Source organism: Cricetulus griseus, chromosome 8 (genome assembly GCF_003668045.3).
Source record: "Cricetulus griseus strain 17A/GY chromosome 8, alternate assembly CriGri-PICRH-1.0, whole genome shotgun sequence".
Lineage (NCBI taxonomy): Eukaryota > Metazoa > Chordata > Mammalia > Rodentia > Cricetidae > Cricetulus > Cricetulus griseus.
In genome coordinates, this window is record NC_048601.1 from 26,216,213 (window position 1) to 26,242,243 (window position 26,031).

At 45.4% G+C, this 26,031-nt stretch overlaps 1 protein-coding gene across 33 annotated transcripts in view; it reads left to right on the forward strand.

Moving 5' to 3' along the window:
- Cacna1c (calcium voltage-gated channel subunit alpha1 C) overlaps positions 1-26,031 on the forward strand; it is a 555,448-nt gene that overhangs the window by 436,121 nt on the left and 93,296 nt on the right. For 17 of the 33 annotated variants that reach the window (XR_004771141.1, XR_004771142.1, XM_035448892.1 and 14 more), the window contains 7 exons: positions 4,270-4,430; positions 5,443-5,668; positions 16,551-16,758; positions 17,686-17,806; positions 19,596-19,710; positions 20,386-20,515; positions 20,825-20,894. Coding sequence is in view for 31 of the 33 variants with exons in the window: in XM_035448892.1 (XP_035304783.1) it covers positions 4,270-4,430; positions 5,443-5,668; positions 16,551-16,758; positions 17,686-17,806; positions 19,596-19,710; positions 20,386-20,515; positions 20,825-20,894 (1,031 nt within the window). In the remaining 2 variants the exon portion in view is untranslated. The remainder of the gene's footprint in view (positions 1-4,269; positions 4,431-5,442; positions 5,669-16,550; positions 16,759-17,685; positions 17,807-19,595; positions 19,711-20,385; positions 20,516-20,824; positions 20,895-26,031) is intronic. The other 16 variants (XM_035448893.1, XM_035448908.1, XM_035448906.1 and 13 more) reach the window with 1 other exon arrangement.

Here is a 26,031-nt window from a genome sequence, read left to right on the forward strand (position 1 = left end):
GGAGCCATACATTGAAAGTTAACTGCTAATACCAGGCAATGGAAGTCCTCTGCTGGGGGAAAGCTCTCTGGAGGCCTCCATGACGGCCTAAGATGGAATCTAGGGACACTATTACAGAGTCCCCCAGCACGTGACATGTTCACCTATTGCTGTGCCTTAGCTGGGCTTTGTGCTGAGAAGGACTGTGTCTATTAACTGTTGATATCTTATCTTGCCCATAGTAGGCCTTAAATAAGTGTTTCTTGACTGCACCAACAATTGTGTAGTAACATAGGTAGGCTCTTCAGGGATGCCAGGGCTAGAAGAGTAGAAAGTCTACTGCAGAGAAGCTGGGGTTTGAATTGGGCCCTAGGGATAAGCAGGACCTAGAAGATAGGACTAGAAGATGGAAGCCTTCATAGTTGGCTTCTGTGTTGCAAAAAAAAAAAAAAAAAAAAAGGTACAAAGCTCTGTGCAGGGGGAAGGGGTGATGATAACATGAGCCAAGACAGAGGGAGCAGAGCACAGTGCTACAGATAATTAAGTACAGTAGACACGTTCACTTCTATCCTTCTCTCCTGTTTCTGTATTTCTAGTAAATGGCTTCCAGCTAATGCAAAGAAAACATGAATAGCAGGCAAATTGCTCCTCCCTGTTTTATCATTTAATTTCTATATCCTCTGTGCATATGTAAACACACAAATAAATTTACACATTCTAATAAACTATTACATTTATTATATAGTAGGAAGTGTTGCTGGGAAACCAGCTGTCAAGCAAAACTGTTTGAAAAGTAGGAGATGTACAATTATCTTTAAATACTTTCCCTGGATAGTAATTACTCCCATCCCCACCACAACCCAAATTCCATGTGACTTTCCAGAGTGGCTCTGTGCAGTAGCAACCACATTTAACAGAGCTGGCAGAAAGCTATTGTAGACCCATGTGATGGGCCTGACTTTACAACAACCCATGTTCACCCACTTGTAAACATGACAGAAATGGCCATGGTCAAATTCTCAGTATTAAATGGACTCCAAGTCAGTTTCTACCTACTGTGAGTAAAAGCAACCTTGATTGTTTTGTAGTCTGCATGACAATTATCAGTGGTTTCTACAGTATGGGATTGGGTCTATTTTAAATCATTATCTTTGCAATTAATATGTTTTTGAAATCCTATAGTATTAATAATCATAGGAAGAAGTAGAGATGTGTTCTGATAACGTTGAACTATGCAGTATCCAGTTCTGGCAAATGCAAAAGGCCATCTCTCATTATAAATACCTGGGACTCATTGTCCCAGCCACTTGTCCCTCTCCACATATCCTCACACTTGCATATAGCATGACTCGATGTTTCAAACACCCTGAAGGGCACTTGCAGACTAATGTCTGAATTGCATGGTGTCTCTTCTGTGCATAGTAAATTTCCAAAGCACCAGCTAAGCTGAGTGTCCCTGCAAATCTGGGGCATTCAGTGAAGGATGGGTCAGGTCAGAACACTGAGATTAATCTATCTGTTATTCACCTCGCAGGCCCAAACCCAAGTTCCCCTTGGTAGTTTTAAGGGAAGAGTGCAAATGCTTAGATTGCCCCTGGCTCTTCCATTCTTACCAGAGAATTCAGTTAAGCCTTGGTAATGGGAACAATTGGGAGAGAAATGACAGTGTTAGAGACATAGACGAAGCCAAACTATCCCAAAAAGCAATATGGGTAAGTGAAGAGAAGCATTCAATATCCCAAAAGACAATGTGGATAAGTGGAAGGAACCATTCAATATCCCAAAAGGAAATGTGAGCAAGTGGAAGAAACTATTCATATAGAGGTCTGTCTCTGGGATCATAAAATACAGTCTATCCTTGGCATGGAGCTTGTGATGTTGAAAAGGTTTCCCTTAAGGACTAGAAAGCTGAGTTTGGGGACAGAGGATGTAACATATACAGCCATTTCAGTGCCCCACTTCTGGCATGCTTGCATATGGTGCTATGTGACACTGAGGACCATTCATGATTCTTCAACTGATGCAACACCAGTAACTCTACAGAGAAATGACTACATTTTTCTGTGATTGTCTCTGCCTAGAAGACTGGACTAATGACATAGACTTGTTCAGAATGTTGCACCACAGGTCAATTTCATTGCTCTAAATTAGGAGGCTAGTTTTTGTATCTTGGCCCAGGACCACACACACACACACACACACACACACACACACACACACACACACACACACACACACATCCACACTAAGGATTTTATTCAATATATCTTACTACTATTTTGAGTCATGCTATGATATTTTCATGCTGTTCTTTTCTCAGTGCCAATCATGGCCTATCAAATAGATGTTCCATCCACTCATGGGCTGCAGAATGAGGTTTGCAAGTCTCTGTTGCAAACAGGTTTTACATTCTTGCTTAGAAACCTAGACTAGAAAGGGACAAACAGAAATGATCGCATGTAAAGTGCAGATACCTGTGATTGTTGTACCAGGGCATTGTCTCACCTCCTCCTGCCTTCTTTACCACCCCAGCAGGCAGCAGGGACTTTGCCTGCCTAGTGATCTTTCTGCGTGCATGCTCAGCCACCACTCTGAACCACATTCCAAGCTAAATGCATTGCCCTTCTCCCAGCTGCTCTCCCTTCCCAGAACACCCCTCTCTGGCTTTTGGTTGGTTGTGGGTGTCACACCCCCAGACCACCAGGCAGGCATTTTGGTGCCCCTCTTAGTGCCTTTCTCTCCTCTTGAATTCTAGTCCCCCATTGACTTTGCACCCAATCTGCTGTGTCCTCAGTGTCCTTTGTGCCGTTAATAAAGTTTTTCTTACATCATTGCTAATCCAGACAGCTAGGGCTGTCTTCCCGGTTCTACTTAGATCTAGAAGCTCACCACATGTCTGTGTCTGTTGTCTGCTTTTCTGAACTAAAATCTGATTGTGTGGGTCTTCCTATGGTGTGCCTTGGCCTGGCTGTCTATTGTCTGTCTGATTCTCCACACTTCTCCATTCCATTGCAGGCAGCTGTTAAATACTTCCTCTCCTGAATCCCCAACAGAGCTGTGTGTTGTGTATGTTGTGATAGCGGGGGTGGGGTGAGGGAGGGGAGCAGTGAAACCCTCTATCATAGAGTCATAAAATGGGAATGTTTCTTTGGGATCATCCAGCTTAATGGTTCTCAGCCATAATTAACATTGGAGCCAGCTGGAGGAAGTTCAAAAGTACCAGTGCTATCTTTGGGGTATTTGAATGTACCCAGCACCCAGTTAATCAGTTTTCAATCAGATTGATTTGGCACTGAGGTGAGGTGCCAGGGGAATAGTGGCTAGGTGGTTGTGAAAGCTTTCTCAAGTCACTCTAAACATAGCTACACTTGAAAACCACCAGCAGAGCCCTTGACCAAGAGCGCTGGGGAATGCTATATGACTGTAGCTGAGCTTTAGGGGTTCTCTGTGTGCATGTAGGGGTGTACCCACTTTTCTAAACAAAATCTAAAGGTTCATTGAGTTCTCAAGAGATCATAGGACCCCATGAGTGTAAAGAACCTCTGCTGTAAAGCAGCCTCTTCTTCTGCATGGGGAGGTGATACGGGTCCAGTGGAAGGCGCAGGGCTGGGGAGAGCATCATCCTGCCTCTCCCACTGAACCCCAATGGTCCTTAGTTTCCTCCTCGATATCAGGCTAACACATGCTTGACTTAAAGACTTGGAGAAACCCTAAGACATTCCTAAAATACCAAGCCCACAGAAGGCTTTATTCATAGCAACCATTTACTAGTCCTGTCACTGCCACCAGCATAACGACTAATTTCCCTCTATACTTGCCACACTATTTCTGCCATTAAATGCCATTTAAATAAATTTAAAACAGTTGGAAACTCCTTTCTCTTTCAGCACTGGCAATTGAAACCAAGGCATATTCGTGCTTGGCTTTACCACTGAGGTATATCCCCAGCTGAGAAAATAAAAACAGCCCCAGTTGTTGGGCAACTTCAGCTTCATACCAGAATGGCTTACACGGCATTTTAGGCATGTCTACAAGAATCCTGTGAAATTATCCCTGTTCTCATTTCTAACCGAAGCTTTAGCGATGGAGGATAGATAGACCCTCAAGACCACGTGGATAGCTAAACAGTAGAGCCTAGTTAGCTTGGGAAAAGTCTGACCACTCCATGACCAGGTTGTACAGTAAGGCCAAGTCGGTGATGGGTGAGATGTTACCTCATGAGCTTTGGGTTGGCAGAAGTCTAGATCTCCCAGCCAACCCAGTGTTTTTTTCCTCCTTACCCCTTCTCAGCCGCTACTGGCGCAGGTGGAATAGATTCTGCAGAAGGAAGTGCCGTGCGGCAGTTAAGTCCAACATCTTCTACTGGCTTGTGATCTTCCTGGTGTTCCTCAACACGCTCACCATTGCCTCAGAGCACTACAACCAGCCCCACTGGCTCACAGAAGTCCAAGGTGAGAAGCCCCTGCCTTTGGACTATTCACTCTTGATAACTCAGCCCTGGTCCTGGGGAAGGATGAGTTATTGGTGGGAGATTGACAGGAAAGCAGCCAGTGACCACTGCTTGTCTGGTGCCATCCTGGAAAGCCCAAGGGCCTGGAAGCTTGCGAACCCCATGTTAAAATCCATGCCTTTGTTATGAACAGATGTGGCCCTTCAAACACTGATGTCCCTCCCACCGTTCCCCTACAGCCATAGTCATCATTGAGTCCAAGTAGCAGAACAGGAGCTGTAGCTTATCTGGCTGTTTCAGACCCCTGCTGCCAACTTCCCAGAAGCCATTTTCAGTTCTTCTGGTCTTTTCCCCAAATACAAGAAAATAGGCAAGAAGCAAACAGAGCTAAGACCCCCTTGTTGTGCCTGGACCCCTATGAACATATCCGCAACCCATGCCTAAACATCTCTGGGGAGTGAGGCAGATACGGCCCAGGCTGTGGGGATCCTGGGAGGAGATTATCTAGTGGTAACAAGGCACAGCGCACATAGCCTGCTCTCAACTTTGGCTGTTGACTTGTACGGGTCATTGACCCTTCTGCCCCTCCTGTCTCATCTCTAAAGACTGGGTTTAATGAGAACATCACCAAACCTCTCGAGTTTCTATGGGGAATAAGGAGGAGAGCATATGCTAAGCCCCTAATGCATGGTGGATGTTCAGCGCATGGTTATAATGATGGGAACTGGACTTAATTGTTCTCTAAGAAGTAGCTGGGAGAGGTCTCATTGGACAGAGGGAGGGAGAGGGGGAGGAATGGAGGGAGGGAGGGAGGGAGGGGAGGGAGGGAGGGAGGGAGGGAGGAGGGAGGAGGAGGGAGGGGAGGAGGAGGGAGGGAGGAAAGGAAGAATAAGGGAGGAAGGGATAGGTCTTTTTCTCCAGCTATGACAGTGACTGTTCTATTTTTTTCCTCCCCTTTCTCTTTGCTCTTCTCCGTTCCTTGATTGAATCCCACCGGTTCCTACACCCGCCAGACACAGCCAACAAGGCACTGCTGGCCCTTTTCACTGCAGAAATGCTCCTGAAGATGTACAGCCTAGGTCTGCAGGCCTATTTTGTATCTCTCTTCAACCGCTTTGACTGTTTCATCGTGTGTGGGGGCATCCTGGAGACCATCCTGGTGGAGACGAAGATCATGTCCCCCCTGGGCATCTCTGTGCTGAGATGTGTGCGGCTGCTCAGAATCTTTAAGATCACCAGGTGCGTATGCGCCTCCTCTTTTCCCTTTGGGCACAGGATTCCAGGCCAGAGGGGGGAGCCTGGGTGAGGGAAGAGCTGTAGTTGCTTTTTGTCTTATTCGTGTTTTTCGAGACAGGGTTTCTCTGTGGCTTTGGAGCCTTTCCTGGAACTAGGTTTTGTAGACCAGGCTGGTCTCGATCTCACAGAGATCCGCCTGCCTCTGCCTCCCGAGTGTTGGGATTAAAGGCGTGCACCACCACCGCCCAGCATGCTGCAGTTTCTGGAGAGGTCTAGCCTCTGATCGTATGCAACAAGGGGAGTTGTGGTTCATTTGGGTGGTATGCCCCTCGGAAACGCCCTCAGCTGCAGACTGCTGTTGTTCGACTTGGCTGCACTCATTCTGCTGTATGACTAGGAGTGCAGAGGTGGGTAGCCACCATCGGGGACTAGGTCAATTCCTGTCCTTGACTTGACCAGCATTGGTGTTGATTGAACTGTAGGGTACAAGATGGCTTCTGGACATTGAGGTATTATCAATTCTAGAAAAGCAATAAAGAGCTTAGTCTGCTTCTTTGCTCCACTAAAATCCCAGGCAGACCCCGGGTTAGAGATGCTATTAGCAACCAAACAGGGCAACAAAGCAACAAATGTGAGGGAGGATGTAGAAAGCTGGGGACCCTGGCTGGGTCCCCTGACACTTTCGGTGTGTATTAGTGACTTCTCTCAAACCTGTGACCAAATATCTGACAAGAGCAGCACAAGGAAGGAAGGCTTCATTTTGGCTCAGAGTCCACCAGGAGTAAAGTGTGGTACCCAGAGTGTGAGGTGGCCAGGCACGGTGCATCTGCAATCAGCAAGTACAGAGGAACAGGACAGCCGCTGTGCTCAGCTCACTTTCTCCTTAATCTTCTCTGGGTAACTGCAGTGTGTAAAGCGGTGCTGCCCACATTCAAGGTGACTCCTCCCCCTCATAGATATGCCAGAGGTTTGTGTATCCTAAGTAATTCTAAATTTCCACCAAGTTGGCAGTCAAGACTAACCAACTTGTGGTACAAATGGGAAGTGAATGATACAGTTGCTGTGAAAAACGGAGCTGCCGTTTCTTAATTAATTAAGAATAGAATTACCAAGTGATTACCCAAATTACCCAAAACTTTACTTCTGGGTATTTACACGCAGCACTAAAAGCCAGGTCTTGTCGTAATGTTTGTACACTCACGTTTAGAGTGACAGTATTTGCAAGAGCCAGAATGTAGAAGTGCCCCAAGTGTCATGGGTATGGATGAAGTAAAGGTAGTATGTACAACAGAATATTACTAAGCTTTTAAAAGAAAGTTTGTATGCATGGTACCACATGAATGAACTTTGGGGACATTATGCGGAGTGAAATAAGCCAGTGACAAAAGACAAACACTGTTTAGTTGTACTTATTTCAAGTTCTTTATCATAGTGTCAGAATCACAGAGGCAAAAAAAAAAACAGGACAGTGGCTTAAGAGGAGAGGGTAGGGAGAAAGGGAGATACTATTTAAAGACAAGAGTTTCAGTTTTATAAGATGTAAAGAACCATAGAAATGGATGTTTGCACTATTAATATATTTAGTATCTTTGAACTGTAAGTTTTAAAGTGAGTGAGACTATAATTTTATGTTATATGTGTTTTAACACCATAAAAATATGGAGGGAAATGGACTGCTAAGATGGCCCAATGAGCAAAGGTGCTTGCTCTGACAGCCTGAGTTCAAGCCCTGAGACCCAAGTGGCAGAGTAGAGAACTGACTCCCCTAGCTTCCATACAGGTGTACTTGCTCTCTCTAAATAAGCAATTCAGTTATTAGTTAAGTCTTAAGGGCCACAAGATCATCCAGAAGGCAAAGGCCTGCACCAAACCTGAAGCCCTGAATTTGACCCTTATAAACCACGTGGTGGAGGAAGAGAGCCAACCCCTGGCGGGTTGTCCTCTGACTGCATCATGCTCGCCTTCCCCACTACAAAATAAATAAAGACAGATCATTTTTAAAATGGAAAAATTCTCTTCCAGAAATCTCCTCAAGCTCTTTTCTGGTCTCGGCTGTTCTTGCTGTTAGGAAAAGCTGACAGGCTTGGGTCGCTACAAATGGAGCAGAGATGGCCAACTCTGAGTCAAGATAGTAGGAATTATACTTCAGGGGACTTTGATCTGGCCTTTCACACACACACACACACACACACACACACACACACACACACACACACACACACACTTGTCCATCTGTCTGTCCACTGGCCCATCCACAGACTGTTCATCCTTGCTACAGGGCAGTCAGAGCGTCAGGATGGGGGTCCAGCAGGAATCCAGGGAGCAGGCAGCCTGCTCCCGGTCAGTGCTCCCCCTGGGCTGCTGGAATCAATGTACAGTCTCACATCATCATTTTAAACCATTTGGTTGAGATTTAACTTTCATGCCATATACTCACCACTTTAGAGAGCACACTTCGTTTCTGTGTGTGTAGATTCAGTTTTGCAACCATTACCACATTCTGGTTTCGGAACATTGTCATCATTCCCTAAAGAAACTTTATATACATTTCTCCCCACTAACTCCTGACCCCATGCTAGGCCTAGGTAACCACTCGTTGTTGTTTAGATTTGTCTATTGTGACAAATGTCCTGAGAAAGAAATCAGGGAAACAATAGCCCATTGTGGACATTATTGCATTCTGAATGTAACAATGAAAAATGTGGTCCTTTGTGTCCAGTTTCTTTCACTTAGTTTAGTGTCTTCAAGTTACTTCCAGGTTTTAGCGTGGATCAGAACTTCATACCTATTCTCGGTGAATAATATCCACTGCGTGGTTATCACACTCATCAGAGTCATTCCTCAGTGATGGACATTGAGTTTAGCTGCTTTATCCCTATCTTAACATTTGTGTCCACGTTTTTACAGAGATATATGATTTTCATTTCTTTTGGCTATATATCTAAGAATACAACCTCTTGGTTATTCAATAGACATTTTAAGATGTTGAGAAATGATAAAATTGTATTTTTTTTCAAAGAGACCAGACCATTTTACATTCTTACCAGTGATGTACAATTTAAGGGTTCCAGTTTCACCACTCCTCATACTAATTGTTCTCTATTCACTTGTTTGTTTGGTGTTCCTTTTGGTTTATTTGTTTTTTTTCTTTCTTTACCTATTTTCTTCTTAAATGACAGATGGTAGTTTACATATTTATGGAGCACAGAGTAACGTTTCAGTATGTGTGCACAACACGTAATGATTGGATGATGAAATGGAACGAATCATCTTACTTTAAATTCTTATAACTTTCTAATAAAAACACTCAAAATCCTTGCTACTAAATACTTTGAAATGTTCAGTTCACTGTGGTTGGCAGTTATTCTCCCGTGTGTTAGAGCATCAGAGGTGACTGTACCTTCCATTACCGTCTGTGATAGGTCCTCCCCTCAACTTCCCTTCTACCCCGGCTACTACCTCATTGTTCTTTGTGTCTTTGAGATCAATGTTTTAGGCCCCACCTATAAGTGAACCACGTGACACTTTTATTCTACGCCACACAGACTATAATATCCTCCAGCTCCCTCCATGATACTGCAAATGACAGTTTCCTTTCTTCCTGGTTTTGACCATTGCATTTACTGAAAGAATGAGATTGACTGGACAAACATCTACGGACCTCCCAACCCCATGAGCATCATTTCATAAGAACCTTTGTGATAGCATCCTGGTTGTCAGTGTAATACATATGTGTGAAGTGCGCTGTGGCCAACTTACCAAAACGTGTTTGTGCAGGACCAGCTGGAGGGAGTCTTTCAACCCTTCTCCAGATACAAGTCCCCAGATCCCTTAGGAAGCTCATTTCTGGGCAATCCTTGGACATAGGAGCAGTAAACCCCTAACTTGGGTTGTGTTAAGAAACAAGAATAGAGACTTATGCCTCCAGGTCAAGGACAAGTGTGTCACAACTCACACAGGGTGTTCCTCTGTGTGAGTCACCAGGCCCTATGAGGCATCCTAACTGTCACTATTCTTGTCACAATTCTCTGGGCAGCCATCTGAAGGCACAGTATTGTTGAGACTCCAGGGAGAGGCACTTGAATTTAAGTTCATTGACAGCAGCCAGAGGCTTTTATGTGTTCAGCGCAGTCAGTGCTCTTACTGCTGTTAGGGGGGGACGGTGAGGTCATGCGACCTCAAGCATGGACCAGGAACTCTGGCCATTCTGAGAGGCGGAGCTCTCAGTGAGTTCCCTAAGGATTTCAGCAGCTCAGAAACCACAGACACTGCTCATACTGCACTATTACAAAGAGTGTGTGACTAGTATCAATACTTTGTGAGGTATCCTCCAAGAGATTTGAGGAGAAATACACTTGCTTAACAAAAGGACCGCACATAAGTACCCCGTCTCCAAGATCTCAGTGCCCCCACCCAGCCCATGTTGTAAGCATTTCAAATGTAAGGTAGGAGAGAGGCTCACAGGAAGTAGGTGCCTCCCAGCAGACGGCACTCTACACAAATAACCACTTTCCATTACCCTACCATTGTTCACACGTGCACATCTGAATGCATACGCATTTCCAGATGATTGGAGACCTGAAGAAGTAGCCTCAGGTTAGACAGTGGAATCACTCTGCTTCTGGGTTTTTTGAGTCCTGGAAATACTGTTAGTTCTTTTTGCATGGGGACTATGGGATGCCCTCTGGTCAAGCCAAATTTTAAAAAGTTGTTTCTTGTCAATATTTTCACAGTGAGAATACACAAAACAGTTAAAAGGGAATCAATGGGCAGTTGCTCCAAGATGTTATAACAATATCTAGCTGTGAAGTTCCTTTTCTAAATGAAAGGGAAAAAACAAAATGCAGACCTCAAACATGGGCCATGTGAGAATTATTTAAGAGGCAGTGAAAACTGGAAAGCTAAAGGTAGTGTTTATCAGACCCCGGGAAAAGGAAATGCGGTCAGCAGTTATCTAATAAGAGGCAGTATGAACACCATCCTTTAGGTCCTATCTTGGGACTTGGACAACAAGATAGCCTGGACTATCAGCTCTGCAGCTCACTGTGGTCCAAAGGATGGTCTGAGAGACAGACCTGCTGTTTGCTGTCACCAGTGTGATACCTAAGCAGTGTGGCCTTGGGCAAATGACCGACCTCTCCATATGCAGTCATCTCATCTGTAATCATTTCTCTTCTCATCCTTTGAGATCATTGAGGCTGAGTTGCTCTAAGAGATGTCAGCATTGGGACTCGCTATTATCCAACACACGGTGTGCCTTAGTGCATGCTAGCATCTATTATTACTAGTGTTTCTACTGCATTTGTTACAAACCAAAATACCCTTGTAGTCCTCTGTTCCTCCCCTACAGCTGCATCCCATGCTCTCAAATGTGCCATTAGGCTGACTTAGGAAGACACATTCACCCTAAATCACAACCACCAGTGGGATGCCCAAAGCTCTATGTGAGTGCCGCTTGCAAATCTTCCAGGCTGCAAAGATCTCCAATTCCTTGCCCAGAGTCCTGCCCAACCTCCACCCACAACCCTCCCAGCTTTCCTTACTGCCTTCTAAAGCCCTCTGCTCAGAAGCCCATGGAGCCTCTTACCTCCCTTAAGGCCAGCAATAAACAGGAGTCTGGTATTTGTGACGTTCCCAGGTAAGAGTCTATGGAGAAGATGCTCAGACCCAGGAGCCACATGCCGTCCTTTGGGTGGGAAGGGAAGTTACTCCATGGGGGGCAACTGTCACCTACAGGAGCTTAAGATGCTGTGCCTCCTCTCAGACCCCATCAATTTATGATTTGGGGGGATAGTTAGCTAATTCTGAGCACCTCTGGTCTAGAATCTCAAAGAAGCACCTTCCCAAAGCCATCCCAAGGTCAAAACCAAGCAGTCTTGGTGTCTTGACCAAGTCTTATTCTCCATACAGGATGGAGAGGACAGGCAGGTATTAGCAGGTACTGTGCTCTGGGCCCAAACTATCCTAGCTCCTAACCAAGACAGTCTGGAATTCCTTATGGCTCCTTCTGACCAACTACATGGCACTTTATACTCTTGTCATACCCCCCAGGACCAAGCTCAAGTTGCTGTTTTGGTCCAAGGATGTCCACTGCTGGGGTCCCTGCGGCAGGTCCAAGGACAGGAAAGAGAAGGGCTGAGCTTGCTCACTGTATATATTCTGCCCCCATTGCCTTACTTGATTCCCGTCCCTTCTTTTTCTGTTCTTCTGCCACAAAGCAGCATAGTCCACAAACTTACTTGTGAAAATCCGTTTATAAACACTCTTCCAGCAACAGATAACTTCCCACCAAAACCAAGAGAGCATTTCCACCACCCAGTATAAGAACGGTTGGCAGAGGCACCTTCAGTGATGGCCCTCTCTGGAACATAGGAACATGATGGTACACAGGAACAGGACGGAGCACTTTGAAGCATCCTCAGCAGTCAGTCTTGTTGTTTCCACCATCTTTTATTTATAGTACGCCAGCACGAAGGTAAAGGGCTGGCCCTAAGCTCTTTGAAGCAAAAGATTTCTGGACTGAAAGGTTCTGCAAGTCTCAGATCATTAAAAAGAGAGAGAAATAAATTCTACAGAGGCCCTGATCCCAAAACGGATGTACAGAGGGAAAAGAGACGGTGTCAAAGTGTCCCTGAACAGAGGGTGTTGAATCAACCCAGGAGACTGAGGGGAAAAGAATGGATGGTCAGTGAGTGAAAAAACTGAAGAAGAACAATGAGGCAGAGCAGAGAGGAGGGGGAGGGGAGGGCTTAGATAGAAGGGAACTCAACCGGGTCAGCCCCCCTCAAGTGTACCACAGCTCAGGAAAAAACAATGAAGCTGTGGATAGGGATAGGGACAGGTAGGCAGAAACACACATTGGAGAGGATGGTGCAGTAGGAGAAACACAGATATCCAGTGGTGGGGCAGCATGGAGGTCCCAGCTGTGCTATGTGGACTCCTGTTCTGACCACAGATATTTAGGTCTCCCAGGTTTTCTATGAGGTCTGCAGCTGGAGGCCTGAGGATTTGTTCTCCAAAGCTCTCTTTGTTGGTGTGTGAGGCTGTGTAGTTCATGGCATTGATCAGTTAGGATAAAGACTGATGTTATGAAACCTTCAGGCTTAGCACCAGCTAGCTTCCAGAAAAGGACAGTGGTTCTGGGGAGGGGGCTGTGGTCCTGTGTTTAGCAGCAATAGCCTTGAGACTAGATGGAGAGGGTTTGCAGACCTGAGGGTGTCACCAGTACTGCCAACGCTACTGGCTGAGTACCTACAGATGTCACTTATTGCACATGGTGGAAACCACCCCCACTGCCAACTGTGGCATGCTGGGCTCAAACAGCCAGCTCCCTCACCTCAGAACCACACTAGTGTTCTGTTTTTTAAAATCACATTTTAATTTTATTTTAAGGTAATGTTTTATTGATTCTTTGAGGATTTCATACATGTATCGAATGTTATTTGGTTCATAATTACCTCCTCATCCTCTAACACCCCTCAGATCCTCTTCCCAGCCCTCCCTGCTTCCAGCTTCATATCCTTCTACCCTTACCCCTGCCACCACCTCACAGCATGTACACAAAAGCAAACACTGCCTATCCCTCAGGTACAAATGTGCTAATTTATAGCTGAATTCATTCATCCATTCATTCAATAAAATACTCATGATCACCTTCTGTGGGGCAAGCAGGATACCCAAGAGGAGTTTGGTGAGGGTCCAGTGATGATGGTGTGCCAGAGACCTTGAACCAGACCAATAACTCATTGCAATGAACATTTTTTTTCGGGTGGGGCTGATGGGACAAAAGATGTGTTGGAAAGATGGTTTTGGTTTTTGTTGTTGTTGTTGTTGTTTACTTGTTTTGTTTTTAATGTTTTGGAGGGCCATGCTGCAGGGGTGAGGGACAGATATTGAAGGAGAGGGAGGTGAATGGGATTGGGGTACATGGTGTGAAATTCCCAAAGAATCCATTAAGAGAGAGAATGGGGGAACCAAGCAGCACGTGTGACTCCTGTCCCCCGTGGACCTCAATTCTGGCAGTGGAAAGAAACACTAATCAAAGAAATAGACACCTGTCTGCTGCTTGTATTTTCTTTAAAAATAGAACAGTTGTTGTTCAAATGGATCATTGAATAAAGTTCTTGCTGTGCAAGTCTGACAACCTGAATTCAATCCCAGAACCCATGCAGAGGTAAGACAGGATGACTACAAAAAGTCATCCTGTGACCTCCATATGTATGCTGTCATACACTTACACACACACACACACCACCACCACCACCACCACCACATAATAATAAAATGATTTAAATTTTAAGAGATAATATAGAATAAGTGGCTAAATTACAGGTCAGAGGAGCTTGCTCTGAAGTCAGAGGCCTAGGACCCTCCACTAACTTCTGGAAGAACTGGGTAGGCCATTGGTAGAATAGGGACCTATTCGGCAGAATGCATCTTGAAATGGGAAGAGAAGCAAGGTTCACATGGCTGGAGTGAAAGAGGGAGAGAGAGCATAGAGCCAGGCCAGAGGTTACGAGGGTTCAGGGTTTTCTTCTGGGTACCAGGGACGGCAGGGGCTGGACGTGGCTCCCATTATAAAGGCCTTACTTCTCTGGTGTGGAGAATTGCTATGGGGAGCCCAAGTCATGACAGGGAAACTAGGTAGGAGGCTGTTCCAAAATCCCAGTGAGAGAGGCTGGTGCCTAGGCCAAGGTGATGGATGCAGTAGGAGGTGGCCAACCTCAAGATTGTTTTGAAGATGGGATGGGACTTACTACTGTGAGGTAAAGAACATGCAGGTTGTCCCCTGCTGTTCTTATTTCCTGACATGAGAAAGAAAGTGGTCAGGAAACCTCACAGCTCATGTGGCACAGCTTCCTTACTTCCTGAAGCCTAGACTAACTAACCAGGATAGCACTTGTGGTTGGGATGTGGGGCGTGGTGGGGGAAAGGGTTATACTTTAACTTCCCCTTGGCCAGCCCCTTGATCTTCATCCAGCTCTCACCCCAAAAAGCTCTGCTTTGCCCCATGCCTCACTCCTTCACGTTAGACTCCACGTCCCTAGAGCTTCAGGCCTCGGGAGACCCTGGATCAAGAATGATCTCTGTCCTGCCTTGTTTCTTCTGCCTCCTCACCTGGTCTCTGGAGTGACTTACCCTCTGGAGTCCCGAGCCTCTTTGGCTAACTCCTCTGATTGATCCCATGGCTCCCAGATATAGCTGAACCTCAGTTCAAGTCCAGGTTGCTATTCCCCTCACGCTGTGTACTTCATGACTTTCCTTGGCCATTACGACCTTCCATGACAGTTGAACCCAGTCTACATGCAGTTGCTTCCCACTTTGTATAATTGGACATTTAATATGCTCTGGCTTCTGAACACCAGTTTGTTGGCAAGCACTGCATTGACTGCTTATGAATCCCTCAAGCTCCAGCATCAGAGAGTGTGACTTCATGCTTCCTGTGGGACCTGAGAAGCAGCATTTAGGACATGGTTAACATCTGAGCAGCTTCTGCTCTCCAGCAGTGTAATAGGGAAAGGTGTTCCAAACCCAAATCTCTCTCTAACTTCTTGCATTAAGTGGATCATTCCCAACTCTGACCTATAGGGACTCCAGGGAACCTAGCACACATCAGGGCTTTTCAGAGCAACCAATCCTAGCATGTGAGAGCTGGCACCAAGGTACTGTGAGACGGAGGAAAATGCAGGAAGCAGATTGTGGTTACATACAGTTCAATTTTGGCGGTGATTTGCTGATGGAAGGGTGGCCTGGAAGGGAGCCAGGCCAGTTGGATCCTATAATTTGATTCAGAAAAAGGATGAGTTTCCTGATTAGGACCAAAGTTACTATATCCTCACCACAACAGACCTGTTACCTTAAGACAGTGTCAAAGAGTTGGGAGCATCTCCAGAGCCAGGGTCTGATTGTAAAGCCCTGCATGCCATTCTAATGGTTTTATATCTGTAATTTACCACCAAATTATGCAAGAGAAAAAGAAATGACAAGGCTTACTCTGGGGGAATTATGATGGGTAAGACTCAAGGTGGCCATGGCCATGTGAAGTTGAATCAATAATTTGGGTTGTCTGTGAGGAGCTCTGCTACAAAAAGTGTCGCTCTGGTGGGCTCTTGAAGAAATGTTTACTCCTTGTGCTCACTGAACTAATAAACTGAAAACAGAGACCCGTAGGACTCCTTGGAGGACTCTTGCCTGAGCTGTCCCCAGAAGCGTGATGGGTTAGTTGTAATCTAAAATTATCTGAATCCTTTGGATTCTTACTGAAACTGCAGATCTCTGGGCTCAGACACAGGGTCAGAATTTCCAAAGGAATGGCTTTTAACAATTGACCGCCGTGACAGGGACGTTGGGGCCATTGCTAAGCTCTGCCCACTCTTTCCCGTGAGTAACACCCTTCCTATCTCCCCAGGTGATGCAGTCTGCTCAGACTGGCATTCTTGGAGAAGGGAGTGTGTTTTCTCTGCTAAAAACCAGAAGTGTCCGTGATAATTATAAACTTAAATTAACTGTGTGACAGACAGGAAACTGGGCACTGTCTTGAGGAAAGGGAGAGAATTATCTTCCAGGTTACCTAATGAGGTATACACTCCTGTTATCTTCATTTCTTTCCAGACAGGAAGGCAGGAAAGGGCTGAGGGTAAATGTCTTGTGCCAGGACATCAGCAGCTGGTGGAGCGGGTGGGAATGCCTGGCCCCTGAGCCCTCTCTCCTTGCTGATGCTGAATTTATAGCTCCACATCTTAATTGTGAGTCCATTCACGCCACTACCCAACCCGGAAAGGGGAATGGAGGGAATAGCAGAGAATGGAGCTTTTGTGTTAGAGCCAGCAGGGGCACACGGCTGAGGGCTGATGGACAGGCACCTGAACCCCCTGTGTGTCCCCAGGTACTGGAACTCCTTGAGCAACCTTGTGGCGTCCTTGCTGAACTCAGTGCGCTCCATCGCCTCCCTGCTGCTGCTTCTCTTCCTGTTCATCATCATCTTCTCCCTCCTGGGGATGCAGCTGTTTGGCGGGAAGTTCAACTTTGATGAGATGCAGACCCGTAGGAGCACGTTTGATAACTTCCCACAGTCGCTCCTCACTGTGTTTCAGGTATGGACTCGATGCTGCCGTGCTCACTGGGAGGGTAGCTCAGTAGTGAATGGGAGACGGGCGAGAAGAAGCCTTGGAAAGGTGGGGTGGTGAAAGCAGCACCCTCTCACTGGGTGTAATGCCGGCCTGGGTCATCCATGGAAGGTCTTTCTATTGTTTCTTGTCTCTCAGCCTTCCACAGAGCTGCATAGGTGGGTAGACGAATGATACAACAATCTAACTGATCAGTTTTAAAATGTTTTGTGTGGCCTTGGCGCCCATTAGCCAAAGCAAACAAACAAAGCCTGTATGGACAGACAATACAGAAAGAAAAGTAGACTGATATTGTTGGGAAATAGAGGACCTGTCTTTACTTTCTAGCATCCTTGCTCCAGTGTCCTTGCCACTGGAAGAATTACAGATGGTTCAGAGTTGTGCTTTCATGAATGTTTAGGCATATGACAGCTAGAATAACATACATTTGAGTTTCAAAATAGGCTTATTTATAGACAAAGAGGAACAATCTATGTATATTTTATGTTGCTAAAATCTTAATGATGGTACCAAATTATTATATTTAACAGATGTGGATATAGCCAGTCACTGTCCTCATGATCATATTTGCCTGGTACTGCCACCAAGGGAACTAATGGCGGCCATCCCTTATACTATATGTTAAGAGCAACATAATGTACTGATCACAAATCTTTTTTATATGCTAGTGGCCATGCACTTTGTGTGTGTGTAGGGGTTAACTTGCCCAGGCCTGTAGTCCCCAAGAATAATTGGGAGTCAGAACAAGGGAACAAAGTTGAAATGAGATTTGGGACATTTCTGTTAACAAAGTGGGACAGGGCAGGGAAGGGCAGGCAGGGCAGGGCAGGGGAGTTTGGGGGTTTGCTGTTGGTCTAACGCTGTGTCCCTTATTGGTGGGAATGTGTCATTCAGATCCTGACCGGGGAGGACTGGAATTCGGTGATGTATGATGGGATCATGGCTTATGGCGGCCCCTCTTTTCCAGGGATGTTAGTCTGTATTTACTTCATCATCCTCTTCATCTGTGGAAATTGTATCCTTTGATGCTGATGCTGCCCCAACCCTGCTATCCCACTCAGCCTTTTGCACAGTGCCATATATGTGCTCCCAGGCGCTGGCTGGGGCTCTGTGTTGTGGCTGCCCAGCCACAAGCTAGCTGGGCAAGACCACTCTTGTAAGGAAATGTGTCCTGGCCTAGAACTGCTTCAGCCATGGTACCAGTCTGGGTACATGCTGCAGCTGGGACTCAGGAGACAGTGCACCCCACACTCCTGAACTCACTTACACTTTAGGGTACCCTCTCTATGAGGTGTGCTCTGGTCACAGACTAGGTGGATCAGGCCCCAAGCAGTGTGGCCTGTGCAGCCAATCTCACACAGACTAGGATGCAATATATCTGGAGATGTGTGTCCTGGCCACTCTGAAGCCACTGTACCTACTGATAGCTCCACCCTGTGTGTTGATTCGTTTCCTCCCTTTGAAGCTGTTCTTGGGGCTAAAGTCATAGGCAGAGTTGAACAAATTGCAAGCCCTTCCTGATAGCCAGTCAGAGGCAGGGACAGGACCCCGGGTCTGAAGCCTTAGGCTTGTCTTCTCTCGAACTGGTTGAGCCTGTGAGAATGGAATCTAGAGCTGGGTGATAAAATAGAAACACCTCTAGCCCCAAAACTTGAGTAAAACCTTTGTTTGAGTTGTTCAGAAATCAAGAACACTATGCCACTTGCAGACAAAATTGGCATTCCATCAGCTGAATGGCCTTTGGCACATCAACAGCCTTCTTCCTCAGTGTATCTACAGTGCAAGACAGGCTGAGAATCCCTGCTCAATAACCCAATATCTGGAAGCTTTCTAGTGCCTACAGGTTGCATTAGGTAGAAGACCACATGAGCATCTTGTGTACAAAATAATTAAAGGTTTGTATAAAGTTGATGTCAAAGTGTGTAAGATATTATATATATATATATATATATATATATATATATATATATATATATATGCAAATGTCTTTTGGGCCCTATCCCCAAGGTAAATTCCCTCATGTGTATTTCAAAATTTGAACAATAAATTGAAATGCAGATCTTGCTGCAAGTGGTCTGATAAGAACTCCTGAGCTTGCAGTGAGTAATAAGGAGTACTGCTTGAAGGGTCTCTTTGAACTGGTTGGAAAGATGCACACAAGGGCCCTATGCTCCCCTCTTTGTGGGGAGTGGTGTGAATATAAGGTGCCCAGGACAGGGCAGTAGGTTTAACAAACTTAAGACCCTTCCAGCTGTACTTTCTTGGTTCTATGGTTCTCTGGTCCATAGTGTTTCTGTTGGTGGAAAAGCAGGAGGGGCAGGGGTACAAAGGCAGATGACTGCTTCAGTAAGAATTCTCAAGTCTGTTCAGCTCTAGTCAGACCTGCTAAGGGTGTTTACGTATACAGACCGACAGGGATTCCAAGCCACCTCTTCAGTGCCCTGTTACGCGTGAATGGGTCTTAAGAGAATCTGCTAGAGACGGGGCTGCCTATCAAAGCCAGACATTTCCGTGGTAAAATGAAAAATGAAACCTAGCAACTAAAGAGCAAGGCAGGGACTGCTGTTTCAGACCTGCCCTGCTCATGTCTGCAAAGCCCACCTGATCTCAACCACTTAGAAAGCTCTGAACACTAAGCATGCTGATGGGGGAAAAAGAGAAGGTACATGACTGGTCTCTACCCCCCAGAGTGGGCTTCTCCTGGGGAACTCTTACTTCTGCATGCTTTATACTCTCCCTATCCCCTGTGGATGTCATGTTTCCCCAAACCAAGGGTCGTTTTCTTTAAGAATGGACACAAACAGATATCCTACTGAATGTGTTCTTGGCCATTGCGGTGGACAACCTAGCTGATGCCGAGAGCCTCACCTCTGCCCAAAAAGAAGAAGAAGAAGAGAAGGAGAGAAAGAAGCTGGCCAGGTAACCCTCTAAGCTTAGAATGTCATCCCAGGTGGGAGAAGGGGCTGGTGCTGCTCGTCCAGTGGCATCTTGGTTGAAATGGACTGGAGTGAAGCCTCTATAACAATGTGGCTCCCCCGTAGCTCCTAATCATTGCTGTAGTCTCTGCAGAGGTGTTGCATTTCCTCTGCCAGTACAGGAAGTAAGAGGCCATCCTTTGGGAGGAGGAGCCATGGAAACACAAGGAGAAGATAGGGGGAAGCTGCCTTCAGAAGAAAACACAACTCAGCTCAGAAAATGATGTTTTCTCGCTATGTTTGTGCCATTGGTGTGTTAGGAAGACAACATAAGGTTCTACATTCCATCCCATAATTATCTAGCTAGGACTGTCATATGCATGCCTCTGCTGGACACCAGGTAGATATCCTCTAGGAATCCTAAGTGAGACCCAGAATCCTATGATTTAAAAGGGGGAGCCACTAAGAATCTGGAAGAGGCCGGAGATGTACCAGACAGAGCCAGGGGTGCCCTAGCCCTATGGTACTTACAATGGAGCTGCAAGTGTGATGTTCCCTGCAATAGAGACAATGTGTGTAGACCCAAGACTGATCTTGCTGCCCCCAGAAGACCACAAAGCTGTCTACACTGTCCACTATCATTCCAGTAAACATCCATTTCTGGGTTTTTTTCCTGCTGACCGGCCAGGACTGCCAGCCCAGAAAAGAAACAGGAGGTGATGGAGAAGCCAGCAGTGGAGGAGACCAAAGAGGAGAAAATTGAGCTGAAGTCCATTACTGCAGATGGAGAGTCCCCACCCACTACCAAGGTGAGGGGCTTCTTTAGAAGCTCAGGGACTACCACTAAGTATGTGGGGGGGGGGTTCCTGTTCTTTACCTGAAGGAAAGGGAAAGAAGGGAAGGGTGAGGGCGGAAGAGAGTGACAGATGGAACTGAGAGGGAAGAAAAGACACACTGGTGGACCTCAGCCTTCCTGAGTTCCCAGGGGAGCTGAAAGCCACAGGGACAAGGATGCATTTTTGCAGAACCTGACTATGGTGTAATTCCAAGGCTCCTCTCTGTCCAAGAACTTCAGCACTCATCTAACTGAATTCTTCTTCCTTCCCTTGGCTGCCTAGATCAACATGGATGACCTCCAGCCCAGTGAAAATGAAGATAAGAGTCCCCACTCCAACCCAGACACTGCAGGTACCATTGTACTACCTGACTCTGAGACTGAAAGGCTGTGGGTAGACTCAGCTATGTGGGAGTGACCCAGCACTGGGACCATGGGACTAGTTTCCACTACGAGCACCTTCACCACTAAGCATCTCATATCTGGATTTAAGTGTTTCCAGTTGTCGTCTGGGAGAGATGCTCTTCCTGGCATCCTCTTAGTAAGATTGAGATAATAGCATATTTGAAGAAGACTTTGAATTATAATTACTTTGACTCAGTCTTTTTAAAATTACTGTTTTTTTGTTTAAGAAAAGGGAGAACAACATATGCAGGATACAAATTAAATATTTTCTAATAATAGTAAATTTCACAAAGAAATTTATCCTAAAAATAATTCTTCCATATACATATCATTTTATCAGCTATTAAAGACTAATGCAATTTTCATACTAATTAGACAGATAGGCTTGTTTTATATATAAAGACAAATCTTGGCTGGATATTTGATGTTGCAGGACACAGAACATCTTAACATGTTAGATACTTGGTCAATATTTTTATTTTATAAGTGTCAGTGCTAAGAATACTATCTCACATCAACAGCAGTAAATAATGGACCTATGTTTAGGGCCAGAAATTGTTAGAAATGGCATCCTAATCCCAAGCCAACATTCATTTAATGATTTTTCTTAATGACAGCAGCTCAAACAGCAATTTTTAATATCTAGAGATCATTTGACTCTTACATTAGAGGAATGATAGTAAAATATTGCCTACTTCCCACAATTAAACCATTATGGATCTACCACAGCAGAAGATTCCAATTGTGCTTTGTGATTTGCAATGGTTTTAGATCTGAATTGTGATGTCTGGGGCCGTGTCTGCTGGCATAGCATGGGGAGGCAGCACGCACAGTGGAAGTTCCTGCTGGGTGTTCAGAACCAAGGCTGCAATGAAGCTGCGGGAAACATGAGCAGGTGCTGGCAGAAGCACCGTTGATCCATCTCACCCTTGCTTTTGAATTAAATTTGGTGGTTACACATTCATAAACCTCTCACTATGGGCAAAGTTTTTATAACCCCCATATTTAGTTGCCATGACCCATAGTTTAAGATGTGTTCACCACTGTTGTGTTTAAGGTTTCATTACAGTGCGTTCCTGTCACTGTCAACTTACATATTTTATTAGTATAGCATATGTTGCTGCGTTATGCTCACCTAATAATAGTCAATCCAAGATCCATCTTGTCATTACTTAGGAGGCATTGCTCACTATGAGGACAGCTGCCATCACAGATGTCCCGTGTGTGGCTCCATGAAATGATTCAGGTCTCTCGTTGCAAAGGGAACTCTTGTGACAAGTTTCTGTGCATCTGTCTGATGCATGACTTAACAGCCTCCTTTCAGAGGGTTTTAAGGTCGGAGGCCCTGGCTGACCCTCCACAGTATACACCCCAGCTTCTGGAAGCCCAGTCACAACATGAGCCTTAGGCTCGCTTCCTTAAGCTGCTAATTTGTCACAAACTCCAAGCTTGAAGCCAACACACAGCAAATGACTCTAGATTGTAGTGACCTTTCTTCTCTGACCAGGTTAGACTGCATTGGGCTGGTAACCAGGGAGGTGACAGGAAGCCATGTTTTTAAGCAAAGCTATATGTCTCCATGTTGCTTTTCCTTCACTGGTTCTCTACTGGGTCTGCAAAGGTGCTACAGACCTCCTCCCTGGAAGCAGCTCTCTTTCTCCTCCACCTTCACTCCCTTTTCCCTGGAAGGGAAGTAGGTTTGGTGTCTGTGGCTCACACAAGAAGAGCAGAGTGTGTCCATGTTTTGATGTCTCAAAATCCTCTGGGTTTATGGGGAAGGCTTCACAGAATATTAAAGGCTTGCTAGGAGCAATGACTCAATGCAGTGGAAAGGTCTTGTCTGTGTCCCCAATAAATAAATTCTATTTTAAAATGATGTTTTTGAGATAATTGGGAGAAAATTGAATATGGACTGGGGACTAAATTATTTTAAGTAGATTTTTGTTAATTGTGTTAGTATAATAATGTGGTAATTCTGTTTCTAAAATACTACAGTGTTTATATCTAGAGTCTGAAGTGTTTAGAAGTTGCTGTAAAAACATTTCAACAGTCTACTAACGTGAGAGCAGAAAAGATAAGTAAAACTACATCAGCAAATGTCAGTAGATGTCGAAAGCAGATATAGAAAGCCACTCTACAAGTCTCTCTACTCCTGTGTATGTTTGTAAACATTGAAGTAAAATTACAGTAAAAAGAATACACCACTCTGGGCCCCAAGAAGAGCCCATCTCAGGCTAGTGTGGCCTGTAGGAGGCAGCCCTGTGTACACTGTGGACTGTATTTGCACCCTTTCACACATATACTCAGCTAAGCCAAGCTTGAACGCCCACCAGACCTCCCATGTCTGTGGCTATGATCTTGAGCTGTATTGGTCTAAGTAGAATATAGAGTGTTAACCTTTTCTTAGCCTTTGATAGACACTTGCCTTCATTTTTCTTGGTCCTTTCACCCCCTTAATTCTTATGTTGGTCAGCTTCCTGTCAGTGATGAAATACCAGAAATAGTGACTCTGTAAGGATGAAGGGCTCTGACTCACTCAGTTTCAGAGGTCAAAGTCCATGGTATTTGACGAAGTCACTCAGGCCTTTGGCAAGGCTCCATGGGTCAAGGGTATGTGTGTGTAGTTCTGTTTCTTAAGAAAGTGTGGAAGTTTAATCATCATCGAAACTAAGGACTCCTGGGCTGGGGGTGTCGATCAGCAAGTAGAGTGCCTGTCTGCAATCACAAAGCCCTGCTTTCTATCCACCGACCACATGGGCACCACATAAAACATGTGTAACACACATATGCAACCCACAGCACTTGGGAGATATAACAGAGGGGAGCTGGGGAGGTCATTCCTTGAAGCCCAGGTACTCAGGACACTGGAGGGAAGGCTACTCTCTCCACAGCATATGTTTCAGGGATTCAAATGGGAAAATATAGGTGTGGTTCTGTTTGTTTGTTTGTTTGGTTGGTTGGTTGGTTTGGGGTTTTTGTTTAGTTGGTTAGAATTTTGGTGAATTTTTTGTTGTTGTTGTTGTTTTCTGCTTTTGTTTTGAGACAGGGTTTAACTGCAAAATTCTGGCTGGCCTGAAACTTAGTGTGTAAACCAGACTGGTCTCAAACAGAAATCAATCTGTCTCTGCCTCCTGTGTGCTAGGAGGTGTTTGGTTTTTGTTTTTGTTTTTAGTTGTAAGTATAATTTGTTAATTTAAAGGAATATTCTTATTAAATTTATTCCTTGATAGTTGCATAGATATATAATGCATTCTGGTTACTCTCACCTCCCTACCCTCTCCTACTTCCCTCCTACCCCTGTGGGTCTCCTCCCGCTTTCCCTATGTGTCCCTTTCTCACATGCATGTCTCTGCACTGACATTTTCGGCAGCCCTGCAGAGAAGGCACTGCAGGGAAGCACAAAGAGAGAGAGGGCATTAGCCTCGGCGAAAGCACATAGCATTGCAGTTTCCTGGGACCTAAGAAATAACCACACATCAGGTGCCTTAAAATAAGCGAAGTTGACACTATCACACTTTTACATATGTCTGACATCAAAGTGTTAGCAGAACCAGTCTCCTTCTGCAAGGAAAAAGTCCTTGCTTGCCTGATTCCTTTGGTAGCCTGAAACACTCAACTTGTAGACCTACCATGCTAATCTCTAGCTCTGTCTTCTTTACATGACCTTCTAACCCGAGTGTGCCTTTAGACCTTGCATGAGCAACAATCATTACATGTATGTGCCAACATGGTCCATCATAACTAATTACATCTGCAAAGACCCTGTTTCTAAGGCCGTGCGCTGAAATTCTGGGTCAACTCACGGAAGTTACTAGCCAGAAAATGATTGGACTTGAGTAGATAGTTTGTTAGGAATTCAGAGCAGGCAAGGAGGAGACTGAGAAAGATGTTGACCACTAATTTCACATGCTCTGTATCTGTCCTCTGGGTAGAGATGGCAGTGTGAGAGCTGCCACTCCCACAGTTGCAGCTCCATGCCAGACTGTTCTGAAATGTCTGTGTACTCTCACTACTATGCCATCATAAGAGCTGAGCACGGAGAGACTAAATGTAAAAGCCATATTCAGAAAGCACCAGAGTCATGACTTAGATGAAGGCATTTCCTGGAGCATTTCTGTGTATGACAGCCACTGCAAGCTACCCTTCCCAGGCTGTGCATTTCTAAGAATATTTGACCAGAAGCACATGTAGTGCCTTCCCCACAGATGCCATGAGGCAAGCTAAGTAGGAACTGTTTGACTTTAGTTTCCCTAAGCTCTGGCCACTGGCCAGAAGAGCAGAGGACCCCTCCACTTGATGTCATTGTCCAACATCATGGTCAAAGGCCTCTTGTCATTGCTTGGGCTCTACTATTCCTGCCTCATTTTCTGGGAGATCATAGAAAAATACGGGGATTTTGAAGTTAATTTGGTCAGTTTTTAAAAATGAATTTTAATTACATTAGTTCTTTGACAATCTCATATATTTACAACATTCTGGTTACTCCTGTGGCCACACCCTACCTCTCCCATCTCCCTTCAACCCCTGTCATACACACCCCCTTCCCTACATTTTGTGTCTTTTTTAGTGGTTCTGTGACTCACTGAGATTAATCAGAACTGCCTGTATGGCTGTGGGTATTGGAATTGTCCATTGCAGCCTGGTTGGCTGGCTCTTCCTTGTGTATTCAGCCAATGACAATGCCTGCCCCTCCAGAATCCAGTGAAGTCAGTAGTTCAGCATGGAAAGGTGGGGCCCTGTGAGTCTCTTCTTACTGTCCATGACTGACTACTGACAGGCCCAGTTTTGTGCAGACCCAGTAGAGGCCACCTCAGCTGCTGTGGAATCATGCCTGCAATGGCTGTCATACCCAGAAGGTCGCATTCTGCAGCCCTCATTCCTGTCTTCGGGCTTACAAGTTTTGTCATGTTCCCTGAGTCTTAGATATAAGTGTCCTATTTGGGACTGGAGCATGCAACTGTCACTTATTCTTGGCATCAACAGCAACCCTGAGTCTCTGTGTTAACTACCATCCATTGTGACCGGAAGATTCTTGATTACAGCTGAAAGTAGCATTTTCTGTGGCCATAAAGATAAATATTCAGA